General features: G+C 35.1%; 1 protein-coding gene across 1 annotated transcript in view; it reads right to left on the bottom strand.

Annotated features, from left to right (window-relative positions):
- The window catches only part of HCN1 (hyperpolarization activated cyclic nucleotide-gated potassium channel 1), a 689,786-nt gene that overhangs the window by 333,596 nt on the left and 334,015 nt on the right, over positions 1-22,175 (bottom strand). The window contains exon 3 of the mRNA XM_006865746.1: positions 13,967-14,128. Coding sequence (XP_006865808.1) covers positions 13,967-14,128 — 162 coding nt within the window. The remainder of the gene's footprint in view (positions 1-13,966; positions 14,129-22,175) is intronic.

The raw sequence follows: 22,175 nt of genomic DNA, 5'->3' as shown, positions 1-22,175 counted from the left end.
TCTCTTCTGACATCCATCTTGATCTTTTCCTTCTTTCTTGTCTTCTTAATGACTTTTTGCTCTCTTCATGTATGATATTCTTGATGTCATCCCATTCTTATGATGTAGGAATCATCAAAAGAAGATGGAAGGAGTACACAGGGTCATTGGACCAAAAAGAATTGGGAGATGGTAAACTACTTCAGGAGGTAGCATATGATTAAGAACTGATGGTATGGAACAAAGAAGTTCAAGCTGTACTGAAGGCACTTGCAAAAGACAAGGCTTCAGGAATTGACAGAATACAAACTTAAATGTCTCAATAAGCTGATACAACACTGGATGCACTCACTTGACAATTTCAAGAAATTTGGAAGATAGCTCCCTGGCCAACCAATTAGAAGAGATCCATATCTGTGCCCATTTCAAAGAAAGGTTCATAAAACACTATTAGTATATTATGGAAGTAAAATTTTGCTGAAGGTAATTCAAAAACATTTGCAACAGTACATTGAAAAGGAGATGATTGAAATTCAAGCCAGATTGATAAAGGGACATGGAAAGAGGGATGTCATAGGGATCTTGACTAAAAGCAGAAAATTTCTACACAGAGGAAGATGTATTATTTTTTATTATACAAAGGCATGTGACTATGTGGATCATACCAAACTATGGTAAACATTTGGAAGAGTAGGTATTCCAGAATACTTAATCATTCTTATGAGAAGTTCATACCTAGACCAAGAAGCAGTTGTTTGAACAGAACAAAGGGATACTGAAAGGGTTAAAATCATCAAAGGTGTGAACCAAGGTGGTACTGTTTTTACTATACTTATTCAATGTGTGGGCTGAATAAATAAGCAGAGAATTATATGAAGGAGACTGTGGCATTTGAATTGGAGGAAGACTCACTAGCAAACTGTCATATGCGTATGACAACACCTACTTGCTAAAAGTGAAGAGGACTTAAAATACTTACTGATGAAGATCAAAGTCTAGTATAGGTTCCACCTCAGTGTAAAGGAAACAAAATTCTTCACAACTGGAGCAAAATGTAACATCATGAGAAACATAGAAAAGACTGAAGTTGTCAAAGACTTGATTTAACGTGAATCCACAATCAACACTCATGGAAGCAGCAGTCAAGAAATCCAAAGGAGTTATTGCATTAGGCAACTCATCTGCAAAAGTCCTCTTTAAATGATTAAAGAGCAAAGATGTTGGTTTCATGACCAAGGTGTGCCTGATCCAAGCCATGATATTTTCAATATGCATATGAAAGTTGAACATAGAAGAACCAATAAAGGAGAGGACAGAAGAATTGATGCATTTGGATTATGGTGTTGAAGAAGAATATTGAAAGTATCATGGACTGTCAGAAGAATGAACAAATTTGTCATGGAAGAAGTACAACTCGAATTTTCCTTTGAAGCAAGGATAGCAACACTTCACTTTTTGTGCTTTGGACATGTTGTCACATGGGACCAGGCCCTGGAGAATGACATCATACTTGGTAATGAAGAGAGTCTATGACAAAGAGAAAGACAGACAAGCGGTGGTTTGTTGTCAATTGCTTATTGTATGGAGCTTCTGTGCTTGCATGACTATAGGTAGATGTCACCAAACTGCCAAATACATTATAAAACAAATAATTACAATAGTCAATTAAAAAATAAAAATAGATACTGCCATTGAACTAATTTCTATTTACAGCTACCTTATAAAACAGAGTAGAACTGCTCCTTAGAGTTTCTGTGTCTTTCTCCTCCAAAGCACCTAGTGGATTTGAACCACCAACCTTTCAGTTATCAGTCCAACACTTAACCAGCCTACTAAACCAATAATCCAAAGCTCTATCCACTTTCATAGTTGATTCCAACTCAAAAGCGACTTTGTAGAGGATTTCTGAGACTGGAAATCTTTATGAAAGTAGACAGCATTATATTTTTCCTGAGGAGCAGCTAGTTGATTTGAACTACCAATCTTGCAGTTAGCAGTTCAGTGATTATCCTACAGCACCACCAGGGCTCCATACTATGCCACTAATCCTCCCTATAAGAGGTCTGGTAGTGTAGTGGTGGTTATGAATCAGGTTGCTAACCTCAGGGTCAGCAGTTTGAAACTACCAGAGGTTCTGCTGGAGAACAATGAGACTTTCTGCTCCCGTAGAGATTTACAGCCTCAGAAACTCTATACAGGGTTGCTATGAGTTGGGACAGACTCCATGACACAGCCACTACCACCATCAGGCCTCCATAATTCTGAATTGTTGCTGTTGTTGCTATTGTTAATTGTAGTCCAGTTGGTTCTGACTCATAGTGACCAAGTTTAGGGTTTCAAACAAGCAGCTGGTAGGTTTGAAACCCTGACATTTTGGTTAATGGAACAGTGCTTATCCTACATGCCACAACAGGACTCCAAAACAAGACAACATAACAATGTTGCTGTTAAATTCTAATGAGTTGTTTTGGACTCATAGAGACCCTGTCCCCAGGATTTCCTAGGAGCAGCTGGCAGGTTTGAATCACTGACGTTACGGTTCAAGATGACCTAAGGTCCAGTGCATTATCCTGAAGCAATGCACAGGACTTCATGGTATGGAATGATTATTACACACCTGGTTGAAGTTATCACTGTTGCAGGAATTAATGTAATAGTCCACTAAAAGAAAACTGGTATACATATACAATAAACACATTTTGCTTCTTAGAAAAGAAGTTAAAAGATTCAAATAATAATATAGCTCCCTAGAAGGAACAGTATTAAGAGCTTAAATAATAGTGCATGATAAAGGGTATGTAGCTCCGTGTGACACAGCTGAGACTTTCTGCTCCTGTAGAGATTAACAGGCTCACTCTGAGTCAGAATCGACTCAATGGCATAACCCCACTATCACCACCACCATCATGTTGTTTAGAAGAAACAGAGCTGTCTACAAAAGCACCTAGTGACAAAAATGAATGGTAACAATGACAAAAACACTGTCTGGAGGAGCAAAACAACCTCCCTTCATTTTATTAGCTATTTGGTTTCTATCTCCATTTCTATACCTCTTTTCATTCTTCTGTAAACTGTTATCTATCCTCCTTTCTGTTTCTCTTTCAAGTGTTATTGTTCTTGTTGTCATTAAGTGTTGTAGAGAGGTTCTGACTCATAGTGACCCTGTATAGCATTTCCTCTGAGCGGCTGGTGAGTTTGAACCACCAATCTTGAAGTTCAAATGGACCTTGCAGTCCAGCATATTGACATGAAGTGCCATACCAGGAGTCCCTTTAAAATGTTAAGACCATTTAATTCATGTAGAATACTAAACTATTATGAAAATTCTCCTGTTACAGAATACACTGGAGTATGAATTAAATGACAGAGCAAAGCCTTTAGAACATATCTTTCTCATAAAATGTGTGTGTGTATATATATATATATATATCCACATCTGCTGTTTATGAAGCTTCCATATTTTCATGCTTAAAATATGTATTCATTTGAATCTCTTATTAGTACTTTTCAAAGGTTTATTTTTTTAAAATCTAAACTCCCAGTGGAGTCCAGATGTGGCACTGCAGGACAATGTCCTGGACTGCAAGTTTGAACCTCAATGTCAGCCATTCACCCACCAGCTGCTCCTCAGAAACCTTATACAGAGTTACTATTGGTTGGAACTGACTTGATGGCATTTAACAACAATCTCCTAGTAGAGTCCTGGTGTGATAGTATAGGATAAGCACTGGGCTACTAACTACAAGGTCAGTGGTTCAAACCCACCAGTCACTCCTTGGAAACTCTATAAAGCGTTGCTATGAGTTAGAACTGATTCTATGGCACTTAACAACAACAACAACAACAACAACAACATCCCAGTATATTAATAATAATATTCTAAATACATAATATGGATAAATGAAAAAGACTGTTGCTCTCAAAAGAATTACTTCTATAAATGTATACTGATTAAAAAATACTTTGATATGTTTGGTACTTACTGAGTACAGATTTATGCAGAACTTCCTCACCCTCATTCTTCCCCCCAGTTAACTTTAGTTCCTATGTGAAAGCAGTGAAACAAGAGTAACGAACACGGACACAATAGTTTATTTTCTTACCATGTTGTACTATCTTTAAAATTTGTTTGTTTTTTTAATGAAAATGTAGTATATCTTAGAAAACAGAGATAAAAAAAATAAAAAAAAAAACTGAAAATCACTTAAATGATGAAAAATGAAATTTTGGGCAATGTGAGATGGCCAAATTGAATGGTGACCTCATTCTAATACAATGGACTATAACATCATTCACCAGGAAGTCCTGTCATTTTCAGAAAACAGAATCTGAGATTACCTCATTGATTTGATAGACAGGCTAAGTAGACATTGTACTTAATATTTATTTCTACAAGGAGTTTCAAAACATTCATGAAAAGATTCCATTATCTTTTCATTCCATTTTTACATGAACTTTTTGAATACCCCTGGTTTCTTTAAAATATATTTTAAAAACTGTTTTGTTAACTTGGTAATGAATCCAATATAACACTATTGGAATTTAGAGATATGTTGTGGTTCATTGCTATATACTGTTTTATGAATTGCAAAGGTATGGTCATGAATTCTAATCTTTATTTTATAATTTTCCAATGCTACCAAGTGTATGCAATTACAATAAAGATTATGGTCCCCAGATAGATATGTTTGTAACTCTATTTCTGGAGTATGAAGTGTTGTTGTTAAGTGCTGTCTATTTAGTTCTCATTCAAAATGACCCTGTAAAGAGTTTCCAAGGGGCAACTTTTAGGACAGGAGGTTGTAAACCAGAAGCTAATTACTCCTTGCTTAGGTAAAAGAGCTTTTCTTAGCCACCTGACTGGAAAATACCAGATTAGCATTAAAATGTTGGTCACACTGGATCCATTTCTATATTATCAAAGGATAGGAAAGACTGGCAATTATTCTAGAAAATTGTCTTTAAGTTCTTATTTGGTAAATTGCTGTGAAGATATATGGAAAATAACTGAAGTGAACTGAAGAGACATGAGTCAAATCAATAATTGTCACAGGAATTACTCATTTTCAGAATATGTTACACATCTAAAAACAACAAAATATTTGTCAAAAGACCATAGGATATATAATGACACTACGAAAATATTCTTTATATTAAGATTCAGAAGTCTTCCTTCTATACTTCTTATATTCCTAATCTATGCCTTTTTCATGTGACCTCTGATTCTGCCAGCCATTTCTGTCATTGGTGTTCAGTGTTGTAAACTCAGTTCCAACTCATAGCCACCTTGTACAGGGTTTCTGAGGAGCAGTTGGTATGTTTGAATCCCTGACTTTGTGGTTGCCAGTCTAGTGCTTATCCAACAGTACTACACCAGGATTACTATGGCGTATTTAAGTCAGTAATAAGAGAAAAAAAGTGAAAATAATAGAAGAAAACCTGGACATTTTATGAACTAACTAGATAATGCTGAAATTATCTTAAATTAAGCCACTTTATCTACATAATCCATGTCTGTATAAGTCTCTTTTCTTTTTTAAAGAGAAAGATAGCCTGGGATTATTTTGAAAGAAAGTCTATATGAATTGATAAGTGTCCTAATAAGCCAATCTGTTCCACTGATCTCCAAATTGAAGAGCAGGTTTTAACTCATTCCAACATGCATCTATTTAAAATAATACTTTAGATTGAATTCTACATATATGATACATTTAGAATAAACATGAAATAAAAATAACTTTTCTTTATTATATATATTTTAATTTATGGTAGTATTAAAAGGATTTACCTTTAAAATGAGCATGTGTATATAAAAGTTTTCATATTTTCCATACATATTATGAATTCTTTCCCTGCTGCAATTAATCTGTAAGTTACTATTATAAGTAGCACCTGACAATGAGTCACAATTGACAAAGTTCTTTGGGACATATCAGAAGCCCTGGGGACATAATGAGTTACACTTTGCGCTGCTAGCCACACGGTCAGCAAATCAAACCTACCAACTGCTTCATAGGAAACAGATGAGGCTATCTGCTTCTGTAAAGAATTACAGTCTCAGAAACACAGAGGATAGTTATACTGTGTTGTATAGAGTCTCTAAGAGTCTGAATTGAAAACTTGATGTCAGTGACTTTATTTTTTTGGTTTCAAATACATGGTTTGGTGGGTTTAGCATTAACACAATGGAAACATGGAATTTATAACCCGTTGTCTTGCTTGCCTCTGGTTTTATGCAAGCTGTATAAAGAATCTCAGAGTCAGACAATTTATCTGTAAATTTTTAACTGTTGTTGTTAGGTACCATCTAGTCAGTTCCGACTCATAGTGACCCTGTATAGAGTTTCTAAGGAGAGTCTACTGGTCTTGAATTGTTGACCTAGCAGTTCAAAAAGACCTTGCAGTCCAGCGCATTAACCCACAGTGCCACACCAGGACATGCTTTAATTTATTATATGTAGACATTTCAGGATACATTAGAGTATGTGTTATATGTACCTTTATACTTCAATTATGAAAGTTTCAGTAAGACAAAATTATAGATAGCTATATACATATATGCATATTTACAGACATACACATCATTGTATGGAGAACAAAGGCTAGAGAAAAAAAATTTTTTTTGAAGGAAATATTGGATTGCAAAGTATTTTATATTTTGCTACACAATTTTACCAGGAATCCTGGTGTGGCACCAACCACAAGTTTGGTGATTCAAACCTACTAGCTGCTCCTTGTAAACTCTATGCAGGGTCGCTATGAGTCTGAATTGACTCAATGGCACTTAACAACAACAGTTTTTTACATGGCAGTCCTGGTGTGTTTCCATAGTAAGCCCTAAATTGCTAACCACAAGGTCAGCAGTTCAAACCCCTCAGAGAATTTGTCTCATGTATTTTGGGCATGGTATGAGGAGGTACCGTCACTGGATAAGGATCTCATACTTGGAAATTGGAAGGTCAGCAAAAGAAGATGTCCTGATACAGTGGCAGCAAAATGGATTCAAACAAAACTACAATTGTGAGGATGGTGCAGGACTGGCTAATATTTCATTCTGTTGTGCTTAGGATCATGAATCAGAACTGACTCAATGGCACCTAACAACAACAATATGTACTTATGTACTAGAACACTAGTTGCCATTCTTTATGACTTGCCTTAGTACTTATCTGTGAAAATCATTCTTCACAGACACCGGATATCTTTAGATTCAGTTCCAAATTAATAAGTACATTCAAAAGCATCATAGATTTAAAAATAACATTCTTAAAGATTAATATTTCATTACATTTTCCATTTTAAAAAAATATCACTACACTTAATCCCTATTAAAATTAATTGTTGTTGTTGTTACTGTTAAATGCTGTTGAGTTGGTCAGACTCATAGCGACCCTGTATAGGGTTTCTGAGGTGTGGCTGGTGAGCTTGAATCACCGACCTTGCAGTTCAAACCAACTTTGCAGTCCAACACATTAACCTGTAGTGCCACACCAGGATTCCTATAATGAGTTAACACAATTTTAATGTGATGTATCTAAAAACAGCCCCAAAATGTCCTGAACATGTAGGCTATTTAACGTTAATTAGTTATACTTTATGTGCTCAATCTAGTATTTTCTTTAAAACAGATTTGCATAATTCTACATTTGTTTTTTAATGTACCAGATACAAATTTTATACATCTAGAGCATGATTAGTCCTTATATAAATTGCAATTTACTAGTCATTTCTCCTTTCTTATCAATCAAGTTGTTATTAAGTGCCTTGGAGTCAGTTTTGAATCATTGTGACCCTGAATAGGGTTTCTAAGTTGCTATAGGAGTGACTAGTGTGTTTGAACAATCAACCTTTTGGTTAGCAATTCAATGTTTATCCTACAGTTCAACACAAGGTCACAAAAAAAGTGACTGTCTTGTTTCAGTGACATTTGACAGAGTTCTTTTAATGAGGATTTTATAAAGAATTAGTTGAGCCTAGTTATCTTTAATAAAATGCAAATTATAGACACTGAATATAAGAAAAAATACATTAAACAAGTTACCAGTATGAGTCAGTGAAAGATATTTCTGTGCGTGTTATTTCCTTAACTCAATACCGTAACCAAAAATTTTGGCAGTCTAGCTATAGTGTTGACTATGAATTTCTCATTATAGCACATATGTGGGTAACTAATTAGAAGGATTTAGACAGGAATGCAAAAAAATGTTTAAAGATGAAGAGATTCACAACCTTCAGTATGAATTACAACTCAATGTAAAGAAAATAAAAGTCTTCACAACTGGATAAACAACATCACACCCTAGGAAAGAGCAGTCAAGAAATCAAATGACACACTGCATTGGGCAAGTCTATAAAATACCTGATTGACTTCCTATAAAAGCAAAGATGTTACTTTGATCACTAAGGCGCTCCTGACCCTAGCCATATATTTTGAATTGCCTTGTAAGCAAGTGAAAGCTAAAATGAAAAACGAAGGCAGAGAAATAATTAATACTTTTGAAATATGTTGCTGTTTTTAAGTGCTGTCGAGTCAGTTCTGACCCATAGAGAACCTGTATAGAGTTTCCAAGGAGTGGATGGTGAGCTTAAAGTGCTGACATTGTGGTGCAAATAGACTTTGCAGTCCAGCACATTGACCCACAATGCCATACCAGGACTCCTTGTTCTCTTTATAACTTCAGGTCTTTACACATTTCATTATAACTCTTGACTTTACCTTCTAGGACTGCCCTTTAAAATTATCTGCTCAGCTCTTTTACCCCCTCATTTTTTCCATTTGCTTCAGCACCACTATGCTGGAGAGCAAGTTTCAGAGTCTCTTCTGACATCCATTTTCCTTTTTTGTTGTATTCTTAATGACCTTTTGTTTTCTTCTTGTACAGTTTTGTGATCACCCCACAATCTTTCTGGTCTTCAGTTATAGTGTTCAGTGCATTAAATTTGTTCTTCAGATGACCTCTAAATTCAGGTGGGATATAACGTAGTGGTTACGAATCGGGCTGCGAGCCACAAGGTCAGCAGTTCGAAACTACCAGCAGTTCCACGGGAGAAAGATGAGGCGATCTGCTCCTGTAAAGATTTACAACCTCAGAAACCCTGTGTAGGGTCGCTATGAGTCGAGACTGACTCCATGGCACGTAACAACAACAACAACAATGTTCAAGGTCATATTTTTTCTCTGTAGACTTGTTTTCATTTTCTTCAGCTTCTGCCTGAACTTATATATGACCAATTCATAGTCTATTCCATTATCTGCACCTGACATTGTTTTTATGTGTAATGAATAAATCACTGGTCTTGAAAACTTCTATCATGTGATCTCTAGCACCATTTCTATCACCAAAGTCTTATTTTCCAACAACTGATCCTTCATCTTTGTTTTGAACCTTTGCATTCCAATCACCAGAAATTATCAGTACATCTTGATTGCATGTTTGAACAACTTCAGACTGAATAAATTGGTATGATTGTTAAGTTTATAAATAAACTTGGTTGGAATACAATTATCAGTGGTTTGGCAGTTACTTAATGACATGATTTGCCAGTTATTTAGTGATATCATCATCTTTCATTTTTTTTATCTTATATGATCATGGAAGTGTTTGGACATAATGCTGAATTTCTTATAACCAGCTGGTCTTTGGAACCTGACAATTATGATAAGCAAGGAGAGGGTGTAATAATAGTGATATATGTTTGTTGTGTTTTGGGTTATTTTTGATTTTCACTTCTCCTTTACAACTTTCTTTGCATGTAAATAAATTTTACTTCTTATAATTGTGTTGGGTGACTTTTTTGAATTTGTCAGCTTTAGACTAGAAAACAATGTGTTAAAGCTCAAATGATAAAGATTCTCTGTTGATATAAAAATTATCTCATTTTATTGTTCTTTCCTTCATATCACTAATGTTCACAACATAAAAGAAAGTCTTCTCCTTTCAGGTGAAAATATACTTGACTACTTCTGCCCTTTCCATTAAAGTTATGCATGGAAATAATCTTAAATAATTGAGAAAGAAAACAAAAATCTATTTCATCAGTAAATTTGCAAGGAAAATAATAAAACTAAAAATAAAATCATTAAAGATAGTATGTACAATCAAGGCAAAACAAAGGTTTGATTGTGCTAACATTTACACATAAATGAGCATGTGCAGACATAGTTGAAGAAAAATTACCAAGATAGTAACTTTTATTTCCTTAAATATGCAAAGTATGACATATTGCCCTATATTGCATTTGCATAATAATACAAACTTTATGGACACCCAACACTAGTTCCTTTGCTATTTTATTGAGATGCCTAGGGAGAAATTAGAAATAACAAAAACCAAAGGTTTCCTGGTGTTAATGATGATTCATCAACCATTCTTTTGGCAGTAGTACTAGTGTGCTAATACTATACACTCAGTTTGTAACCAAATTATAGAGTTGTTGCTTTTCCCTTCCTCCCAACTATCTTTATTACTGTCTTTATTACATGTTTATTCCTTCACAAATAAGCACAAATGACAAATCTATAATCAGGGACTCTTCAAAAAGTGAACCAGTCAAACGCCTTTTTCTGTTGTTCTTTGTTACAGAGATACCCATTAAAAATATTTTTCAAATAAATCCTCAGTTATGATTGAGTGACTAATTTACAACAAATTACTATGCTAGTGCTGCCATACACACTAGAGGAAAAGTACAGAACAAAACAGGCATATGCTCTGACCTAATGGAACTTAGGAACACTATGGCTCTGTATGATAAGTACTGGGCAACTAAACACAGTCAGTCATTTGAGCCAGCAGCCACTCCACATGAGAAAGATGAGGCTCTCTGATACCACAGAGATTTATAACCTCAGAAACCTTATATAAGGCTGCTATGAGTCGGAACCAATTTGACAGTACTTAAAAACATTGTATGCTCTATTGTAGGTAACACAGAAAAATATAAATAATACAGAAATATGTGTTTTGTTGAGTGCATTTAAGATAAAATATAAACCAGCTGTATGATCCACTAGATAAAATAACCAGAAAAATCTATCAAAGGATGACATTCAGCCAATATGAATGAAATGAGAGACCCAAGTGAACATCAAGCCCAAGTGAATGAAATGAAAGGAAGACGAAGTGAAGGAACAGAATAAAGGAACAGTAGAGGGAGCAAGTGAAGAAGAAAAAAAATAAATGAGCAAAAAGGACCATATCCCTTGACTTGTGATGTAAACAACTCTGTAGTTTAAATACAAATACCTGAGCTATAGGTTTTAGGAGAAAAACAACAAAAACAACAACAAAAAAAAAAAAAAAAAAAAACAACAACTACAGGATAAAACAATGTTCTCCTTTCTCTGAGACTAAGACAAGTATGTTACTGAGAGAACTGATCTGCAGCCATCCACTGCTCATAGAGATATGTTTAAATATGCTTTGTTTGGAATAAACTCATGCACGTATAAACTAAATCCTTAGTAGCAATACTTTCTGATTTACCCTCCTAAGAGCAGAGCTGAGGCTTTCTTGTGAAAGAAAAAAGTCTGCCTGTGGACTGCAGATTTAACTTTTCCTGACAGCCTGTCTGGATTTAAGACTTACCTAGCCAGTCCCAAAAATCCTGTAAATAAATCCCTTGCAATAAATCTCTTAACATTTATCTCCTAAAAAAAAACACACACAAAAAAAACAAAAACAAAAAAAAACAATGTTCTTAAGGTGTCCAAGTTATTTCTACAAGGATTAGTTAGAAATCCATATTATAAAAGTTTGATAAAGGTGAGAAGTATTTGATTTGTTCCAAAGTTAAAATTTTGTGAAAGTCTCATAAAATTTGTCTTGCATAAAACACATAAGAGAAGGCTATCCACATTCATAGTTAATTTAAAATCTTTTATTAAAATGTAATGCAAGAACATATAAAAACCTATATTCAAGGAGAACAAATATTTAGAAACACGCACATAAATTATACTAAAAAAATTCACTATTTAAATTCCTTTGTACATGTTGCACTATTTAGAATAAAACACGTACTTTCAACTTAAAAATAAGAATCTTCTTCAGTATGCAAATAAAAATTTCATTTAAAAAGATTGTTTACTTTCACATTTCATTCAGTGTTAAGTTTAAAGGCTATATTTTCTTTTTTCTTGTCATGGATTGAATTGTGTACCACCAAAATGTGTCGACTTGGATGGGGAATGATTTTCAGTATTCTAGCAGCTGTTTCTGCTCCTGGGAAACCATATATAGGGTACCTAGGAGCTGGAACTGATTGGATGGCACTTAACAATAACAACAATGTAAAGTGATTAGTTTGGGTTGCAACACCCTTTCTCAGGTCACAGCCCTGATCAGATATGAGGAGAGTTTCAATGGGACATAACCTGCATGACTTTTTATCTTTTGTAAAATAAAAGGAGAAAGAAGGATCTACAATCCCTAAGAATGAAGAAATGGGAGTAGAGCATGTCATTTGGACTCAAGATACCTATCCTAGGAATTTCCTAGAACTTGTTATGTGCCATCAAGTCAGTTCTGACCCATATTGACCCAGTATAGGATTTCTGAGGAGCAGCCGTCTGGAAGTATGGCAAGATTTATGCCAAAACACATAGAGATCTCTGAGGGATGCCAAGCAAACAGATGTTGAAGGTGCCCAAAACTTTCCCCTAAAGCCAATAGAAAGAGAAAGGCTTTCCCTAGAGCTGACATTATGATATATGAACTATATTAAAATCACCCTAGACTGCAAGATTGGTGTATTTGTCTTGGAAGAAGTACAGCCAGAATCCTCCTTAGAAAGAAGGATGGCAAGACTCAGCTTACTTATATTGGATATATTAGCAAGAAGGACCAGTCTCTGGAAAAGGACTTCATGCTTGGTAAAGTGGAGCATCAGTGAAAAAGAGGAAGGTCCTCAAAGAGGTGGATTGACACAGTGGCTACAATAATGGGCTCAAGCATAACCACTAACTGGGATGATTGTACACAGGGTTGTTATAAATTAGAATCAACTTCACAGCATCTAACAGAGTCAACATCCGGAATTTGAACTTCTTGACTCCTCAGCCATGAGAGAAAGAATATCTGTTTGTTAAAATGATATATTATTGTTATTTCTGTTATTGTTGTTGTTATGTGCCGTGGAGTCGGTTCCAACTCATAGCGACCCTGTACAGGGTTTCCGAGGCTGGAAAGCTTTATGGGAGCAGAAAGCCTCATCTTTCTCCCGCGGAATAGCTGGTAGTTTTGAACCGCTGACCTTGCGTCTCGCTGCCCGATTCGTAACCACTACGCTACCAGAGCTTGTTATTTCTGTTATAGAAGCACGAAATAACTGAGAAATTTCCTAAGCAAGAAATACTAATGGAAATGTCCCTTTATACACATGTTATTTTCATCTATTCTGATATGTTGTTGTTATTAATTGTTGTCCAGGCAGTTTCAACTCATAGCAACACTGTATAAAGTTTCTGGAGCAACTGGTTGGTTTGAATTGATGACCTTGTGGTTTCCAGTTCATTATGTATCCTACAGTGCCACAGCAGGAATCCTATGCTGATACAGCTATCTTTATATATCTAACAGTGTCTACAAGTGTATGAACATGGCAAATGCAAACAACAAATACTTGAGAAGAGGAATAGTTTAAAGCAGTAGGCATTTTTAAAGAAAATTGTACCATGATAGTGTGTATGTGTGTGTTTGTGTTTGTCTTTTTGCAATAAAAATGTCTCAATGACACTTAACAACTACAACAACATACACAGAATAAAGTATCCAAATACAGATGCTATAACATATACATCCTCAGATGTATTCAATGTAAAATAATTTAGTTCTAAAAATAAATAGAACATCTGATTTGGCAGCCATTAAATCAAAAATGAGTTTTTTTCTAAACATATATAAAGGAGAAATCAGATTACAAATATTTAGAAGTTTTAGGAGGAACGTTGAACATGCAGAAATATAAAATATTATGAATTACTTACAACCATTTTATTTAGAGACACCCAGCAATCTGGTGGGAAATCCTGGAGTAGTGGCACTAAGAACTGAAGGCAGCCATCCCAATGGCATAAGAGCAGCATCATGCCGATGAGGTTAAAAATTCTCACCACTGCACTGGCGAGATCATATGTCATGTGGAAAATCTGTGGACCAAAACATAAAATCAATTTTTATTATCGCTCTTTTAAAAGTCAAGATTACTAGTGTCAAAAGCATTGACATTGTGTACTATAAGTATTGACTTAATAAAAATATGAGGAACGCTAACATATGGAAAGAGAATTAACATTTCTTTACCTTCACATTGAGGCTTGACACTCTAGTTCCCGAGTATTACAGCCAACTGTGGATTCTCCACAAGGAGCAGAGCAGAGGTAGTCTGAGTACATTCAATGCATGGGTCACATTTTAAAGAACACTAGTTTGCCACTAGTTCCTATTACCTGTCCTTCTGGACATTTTAGGGTATCTGCTTTATTCTGTAAGGTAGCAAAATTGTCAAATGATGTGGATCTTCTCTACTTCTCATTCTTGTTAATAGATTTAGTGAAGGACCAAAGAAATAAAATAGAGCACTGAAAGCCATTAGCATCAGAAATTTAACTTTAAAATATAAAGTATATTGAGAATAAATTGTAGTGAGTATGAGTGGAGGTAGTTTTTAAATTATGTATATTGAACATGAACCTTCAAGAAATAAACATTATATATCAAATCGCTCTCCTAATTCCATTGTGGTTTCTTATTATTTTACCTAGTCCAGAATAACAAAACACATTTGGAAATAGATCTACATTCTAGAATAAATATTTTTTTTTAATTGAGGAACTGAAAAGTTAGTAAACAAAATTAATTGTTGTTGCTGTTGGTAGGTGCCATCGAGTTGGTACCAACTCATAGTGACGCTATGCACAACAGAATGAAACACTGCCCGGTCCTGGGTCAACCTCACAATTGTTGCCATCCTTGAGTCCATTGATGCTGCCACTTTACCAATCAATCTTGCTGGGTGTCTTCTTCTTTTTCTCTGACCTTCCACTTTGCCAAACATGATATCCTTCTCCAGCAACTTGTCCCTCCTAACAATATGTCCAAAGTATGAGAGAGGAAGTTCAGCCATGCTGGCTTCCAAGGAGCACTCTGGCTGCACTCTTCCAACACAGATCTGTTTGTACTTTTGGCAGCCCATAGTACTTTCAATATTCTCCTCCAACACCATAACTCAAAAGCATCAATTCTTCTACGGTCTTCCTTATACACTGTCCAGCTGTTGCATGCATATGAGGTTATTGAAATACCATGGTTTGGGTCAGGCGCACCTTAGTCCTCAAGCTGACATCTTTGCTCTTCAACACTTTAAAAAGGTCTTGTGCAGCAGATTTGCCTAATGCAATACATCATTTGATTTCTTGACTGCTGATTCCGTGGGTATTGATGGTTGGTGCAAGAAAAATGAAGTCGTTGACAACTTCAATCTTTTCTCCATTGATAAGAATGTTGTTTATTGGTCCAGTGGTGAGGATTTTTGTTTTCTCTACATTGAGATGTAATATCTTTGCTATCCCGTATGAATAAAGTTTTACTAAAGATAATACAGAAATGGCTGCAAGCATACATTGACAGAGAACCTCCAGAAGTTCAAGCAGGATGCAAAAGAGAATGTGGAATGAGGGATATCATTGCTAATGTCCAATGAATCTTGGCTGAAAGCAGAGAATATCAGAAAGATGTTTACCTGTGTTTTATTGACTACACAAAGGCTTTCTAGTGTGTGGATCATGACAAGCTATAGACAATATTGTGAAGTATGAGTATTCCAGAACACTTAATTGTGCTCATGAGGACCAAGATGCAGTTGTTCAAACAGAACATGGGAACCCTGAATGGTTTAAAATTAAGAAAAGTGTGCAACAGGGTTGTATTCTTTCACCATACTTATTCAATCTGTATGCTGAGCAAACAATCCAAGAAGCTGGATTATATAAAGAAAAAACATGGCATTAGGATTGGAGGAAGACTCATTAACAACCTGTGATATGCAGATGATACCACACTGTTTGCTGAAAGTGAAAAGGACTTAAGATATTTGCTGATGAAGAGCAAAGAACACAACCTTTGTTATGGATTGCATCTCAATATAAAGAAAACAAAAATCCCCACTACTAGACCAAAAACAAAATGAACAAACATTAACAAACACCCATAGACATTAAACCTTGCTATTAGAATCTCATTTTTTACAATTCCATTAAAAAGTACATTTTTAAAAATAAGATAAAAATGACATGTGTGGAACAATTATCTAAGAAACAACAACGAAAAGAATTTATATTTTAATCTGAAAACAGTATCTATGTAAGGAAAGTATAAGTTTTAGAGACCTATGTTGAACAGTATAGAAATAAATTGACAAGACATCAGGATTTTGCTGTTATTAAACCATCAAATTTGTCCTAAGTTAATTTTTTTCACTTTGATACAATTTCATCAATAATTAATGCTTTCTTAAATAATGTTCATTTATGGCACAGTAATCATAGCAAAAATTATTGTTGTTGTTTTGAGAAAATTAGACAATGTTCTGAATTCTTTGTATTAGTAAGATTTGAGTTATAAATTTTAAAGGCAATAGATAATATATTTAGATATTATTACAGCATTCAGAATTTTATTTTCTTTGAGGTATTTTTAAAATTTGGTCTGCATTTGACAAGCCTACAGGAATGCCTTTTAAATGTTTTTCCCTCTGGCTTATTTTGGTCACTGATATTTTAAGTGAAAACTATGTCAAAATTTTCATAAACATTATCTCAATAAAATTAATTAAAGAAAACATAATAAAAACACATGCTACAATTAAAGTAGTAAAAGAAAATCGACATGGACTATTGAAATATTGTTTTAATAACAGATTTTCATTAATTAGATTTAAGCATTTCCTGACAACATGTTTCAAGTAGTCTGGTGTGTGAGCTACATTTCTGGAAATATGGTAAAAAATTTGAGAACATATTCCTAGATCAAACAAGATATGCATCACTGTCCAACCCAATCATTTGAAGTAAGCAATAAATGTCTGAAACACTTTGTCAAAATAAAGTCTGTAAATTATAAGCATACTGGCAGGACCCATCATTTAATTATCATGCTTTAGAAGGGAGTATGTGATATTCTGAAGGACAAGGATCAATTTGGAGCCCTAGTGGCACATTTGGTAACACACTTGTCTACTAGTTGAAAAACTGACAGTTGGAATCTATCAGCCGTTCTGTGGGAGAAAAGACCTAGAGATACGCTCCTATGAAGACTGTTGTTTTTATTGTTAAGTGCCATTGAGTTTGATTCCGAATTCATAGGAAGACACGTAAGGTTTTCGAGGATTTGAATTTTCGCGAAGAACCCTTATCTTTCTCCTACAGAGCCAGCTGCGGCTTTGAACTACTGCCCTTATGATTCGCAGTCCAGCACTAATTGTATGGAAACCTCATACAGGGATCACTATGAGTTAGAATTAACTCGAAGGAAGTTGGTTGAGTGGCTTTATTCCCTTATACTCACCTTATTGATCAGGTCATACTGATTATTCACTTTAGTTTTTTTTATCATCTATGAGGCAGACAACTTAAATGATGAATTTCCCTTTAAATCAGCTATTTCAATATCTAACCTGACTTTACACTGAAATGGCACCATAGTTGACACTCAGTAAATTACTTTTGTATGACAGAATGAGAATGTTGATGGGGTTTAACAAGGACAACCTTAGTAACCTTCTATGATGTCAATATTTTATAGATTTGCCCCAGTGTTTTAAACCAGAAAACAATTAACATCAAAAAGTTATTTTGTTTTACTCTACAAGTAATTGAGCTTGAAACCTGACTTGAGTATGCAGGGCTTTGTAAGCATAAAGAAAACTCTTCTAACCCACTAGCAATACCTATACGTGCTACTTACAGGAATTCACTTAAGATACTCAAACTTCAATTTTAAAAGAATTTATTTACTTTTCTTTTCCCTAAAACTAGACTATGAAGGATATCAATAGAAGGTTCACTGCCTGATATGGATTCAATGTGAGAAAATATACCATAATAAACTGCCATTGATATCTAAGGTAAATTCCTTTTCTAGTATTATAGTTCTATAATTCTGCCAGTTGAATTCCAGTGACTCCAGTTAGGGCAGACATTTAGCTTTCTAAGCCATAGAATGCCTTGGCCAAGATATTTTGAGTAAGAGTAACAAAGCCTGTCCTAATATTTGTAGAACTGTATACCATAAATACATTATTTTATAATATTTTTTCAAGGATAAATATAGATTACTTCTTGTTCAAATTGTCAAGTCCCAAGCTCAGATATATAACAAATATCTATAAATAAAGTGAAACATCTTTCAAACTATTTCTGTATGTATTCTATCTTGATGAGTTGGATCCAGAGTTCTCTCAATCTAATGTAAGTGCTCCAGGATAAGTTTATAGGTTCAAACCCACCAGTCACTCCTGGGAAAGCTTATAAAGGTTCTCTGAATCAGAACCAATTTGATGGCACACAACAACAATCAATCTTCACAGCCATCTTGATAATGCCTAACTAAGCAATTGGCTGCTAACTGAAAGGTTGATGATTCAAACGCACATTCGATAAACATTTACAGACTTAGAGGCAGTTCTACTCTGTTTTAGAGTCACCGTGAGTCAAAATTGACTTCACTGTGACGGGTTAGCCTATGTTTTGGCAATTGGTGTTAGAGAAGAATATTGAAAGTTCCACAGACTGCCAGAAGAACAAACATATCTGCACTGGCAGGTTTTGTCTCTCAAACTTTCAATATCTTATTAGGAAGGACCGGTCCTTAGAGAAGGACATCATGCTTGGTAAAGTGGAGGATCAGCAAAATCAAGGAAGAACCTAACAATGAGATGGATTGACACAGTGGCACCAACAATGGGCTGAAAAGGTAACGACAATTGTGAGGGTAGCACAGGACCAGGCAACATTAAGTTCTGCTGTGCATTTTGGGTTGCTACAAGTCAGAAGTGCCACCACAACACCTAACAACAACATGTCGGACCTAACTGCACCCTATGTCCCATGAAATTAGTCAAGATCAATATGAAACTTTCATAGCCTGTATTGATCTGTCCTTAGGCTTTACCTTCACAGCAGGAATCATTAAAAGACTACATTAGTTTTATGGGCTCAATATTGATACAAAGATTTTCATATACTTTAAAAAATATTACTGAAGCAAAAGTAGTAGAATTAAATAGGCCAAAAATAGGTTTCTTGACAAAGAAAAATCTTATGAAGTAATACATATAACAAGGTTCCATCACTCAATAGTTAGTTTGTCATGCTGTGGTGGATTGCATATTTAGAACTATGCCCTGGTAGAAAGGTTTCATCAAAGTTTCCAGAATAAGACAGATTAAGAAGGAGAGGGACATCACTTATGAATGGTTTGCCACTTTTAAACAATCATTTATGAGCTGTACAAAGAAATCATTATCTTCAATGCTCATTTTACTTGTCACCCATGGCTTTTCCTTATTTCTAGCTTCTCATCCCTTTTCAGGAATCCTGGTGTGGTGCTGTAGAATAAGCACTAGACTGCAAGGTTGGTTTGAACCACAAGGCTGGTGTGAACTTAAAAGCCAGTGATTCAAAAGCCATAACTGTTCCTTGGAAATCCTACACAGAGTCACTATGAGTAGTAACTGACTTGACAGCACTTAACAACAGAAACCCTTGAAGAGTCCTGGTGTGGCACTGTAGCATAAGTATTGAACTGTTAACAAGATCAGAGATTCAAACCCATGAGTCGCTCCTTGGAAACCCTATACTGGGACACTATGTGGTGGAACCGACTTGAAGGCACTTAACAGCAACAAACCTCCGGGTCTTCCCACTTATTAATGAGTCTCTATTCATTACATCTGCTTTGAAAATATTAACTTCTGATTAACAAAAAAAACCCACCATCTATACCTGAGCTACTGAGAATAACTAGACATGAAATTATATTGTGATATCTAAATTTTTTTAACAGAAAGTAGTCTTAAATGAATTCTTATTCTATTTGTTTTCTTATTCTAAGAAAGCAATCATTCTATACTTTTACCTTTTTGCTCACTTTCTGAAAGGTAAGGATTATCCTTGCCTTTTTAAAACAATTATTTTGTCAATTATTATGTCAATTCAGTTTTTACGTATTAAGAGAGGTAAATGTCACTCTTGTGTTTAAATTTCTTCAACCTTTGATACTCATACCTTTAAGCAAGCTTATGTCTGCAACTTTTCTTACTTGTTCTTACTTAGTCTAAGAATATGTGTCTTTTAGTCTATCATACTTTGGACATATTATCATGAAGGAGCAGTCCCTGGAGAAGGACATCATGTTTCATAAAATGGAAGACCACCCATAAGAGGAAGACCCCCCAATAAACTGAGTGGTCACAGTGACAGCAGCAATAGTCACAAGTATAATAATTGTGAGGATGACACAGGGCCAGGTAGTGTCTCATACTATTTTGCACAGGACCATCATGAGTCAGAACGGACTTGATCACACCTAACAACAATAACAATCCCTACCAACCTCTGGATCTTACTATGATCTTTTTGATCTCTGTAGGAGCTCTATCAATTCATGCAGATCTGCTCAGTCAGTCTATGGTGAAAACCATTCTCACCTCCTTCAGCTGTGGACAGGTAATTTTATAAACTATAGTACAAATGAAGGAATATGAATATGAAATAAAAATACTCAAGGCATATATAATATAAGCTTATGATTTATGGGGTGAATATGGCACCAATGTCAAATAGTTATAATTATTTGATTACCTGTTCTTTAGAATCATTAACTGCATCTCCAGCTTCAGAATCATTAATTTTATTTCCAGCTTTGGGTGAAATAATTAGAAAAATACTCAAATCTCTTCAACATTTTAAATTCAAAACACACACATTAAAAAAAAATGAGATGGATTGACACAGTGTCAGCAGCAATAAGCTCAATGGTAACAATTATTTACTGTCTGAATGGTTTTCTAATTCATTTTGCCTTTACAGTCCTCATGACTTAGCTCCTTGTGCAGAACTCTTCTTACCTGAAGTTTATCACAGTGGAATAGATGACCTGTCTTGGAAGATAAAGTGGTTTTCTATTAAGTTATTTGTACAGATTACCACCAGACATAAAATTTGATTTCTCAAAGGACATATGTGCTATATACCCTGTCCTTCTCTTCAACCTCACATATGAAGGATGTGAAGATATTTCAGCCAGATTCCATTTCCCAACATTAAGGCTAAACAAGTAAGAAATCTGTTACATCTATTTGAACTTTGTTTTTAAAATACTCCTGATATTTCATCATTGGAACCAGAGAGAAAGACTGACTTATGACATATTCATGCAATAACTATGTGATGACTTACATGTTGCCATGATGATGGAAGCTAGGTCCTGGTATTTTAAAGTCACCACTGAATGGTTAACCTCTGAAAAACTTATGAATAGCAGTATAACAATGTCAGAAAAAGTGCCAGAGGATGAACGCTACAGGTTGGAAGGCACATAAAATGAGACTGAGGAAGAACTGCCTACTTTAATAAATTGTACATCATAATGATGTCAATGAAACAGAATGTTCATGATCTTCATTTGTTGATGGTACACAACTCAAAATGAGAAAAAACAGCCACAAACATCCATTAAAAATTGGAACATGGACTGTACAAAGTATGAATCTAGGAAACTAGGAGTTATAAATATAGAAATGAAACACATAAATGTTTGCTATTCCTGGAATTGTTGTTATGTGCCGAGGAGTCGGTTCCAACTCATAGCGACCCTATACAGGGTTTCCAAGGCTGGAAATCTTTACGGGAGCAGAAAGCCTCATCTTTCTCCCACGGAACAGCTGGTAGTTTTCAACTGCTGACCTTGCGGCTCGCAGCCCGATTCATAACCACTACGCTACCAGAGCTCCTTACTGGTAGCGTAGAGCTCATTACTGGTGACTGGAATGCAAAAGTAGGGAGCAAAGAGGAGGTTCCAGTAGTTGGAAAATTTGGACTTGGTGATAGAAATGATGCTAAAGAACGAATGATAGATTTCTGCAAGACAAATGATTTGTTTATTTCAAATACCTTCTTTAGACAGCATAAGAGACGA

Source organism: Chrysochloris asiatica, unplaced genomic scaffold, assembly GCF_000296735.1.
Source record: "Chrysochloris asiatica unplaced genomic scaffold, ChrAsi1.0 scaffold00082, whole genome shotgun sequence".
Classification (NCBI taxonomy): Eukaryota; Metazoa; Chordata; class Mammalia; order Afrosoricida; family Chrysochloridae; genus Chrysochloris; species Chrysochloris asiatica.
Note: the sequence above shows the minus strand (reverse complement) of the source record. Positions and strands in the feature narration are given on the sequence as shown.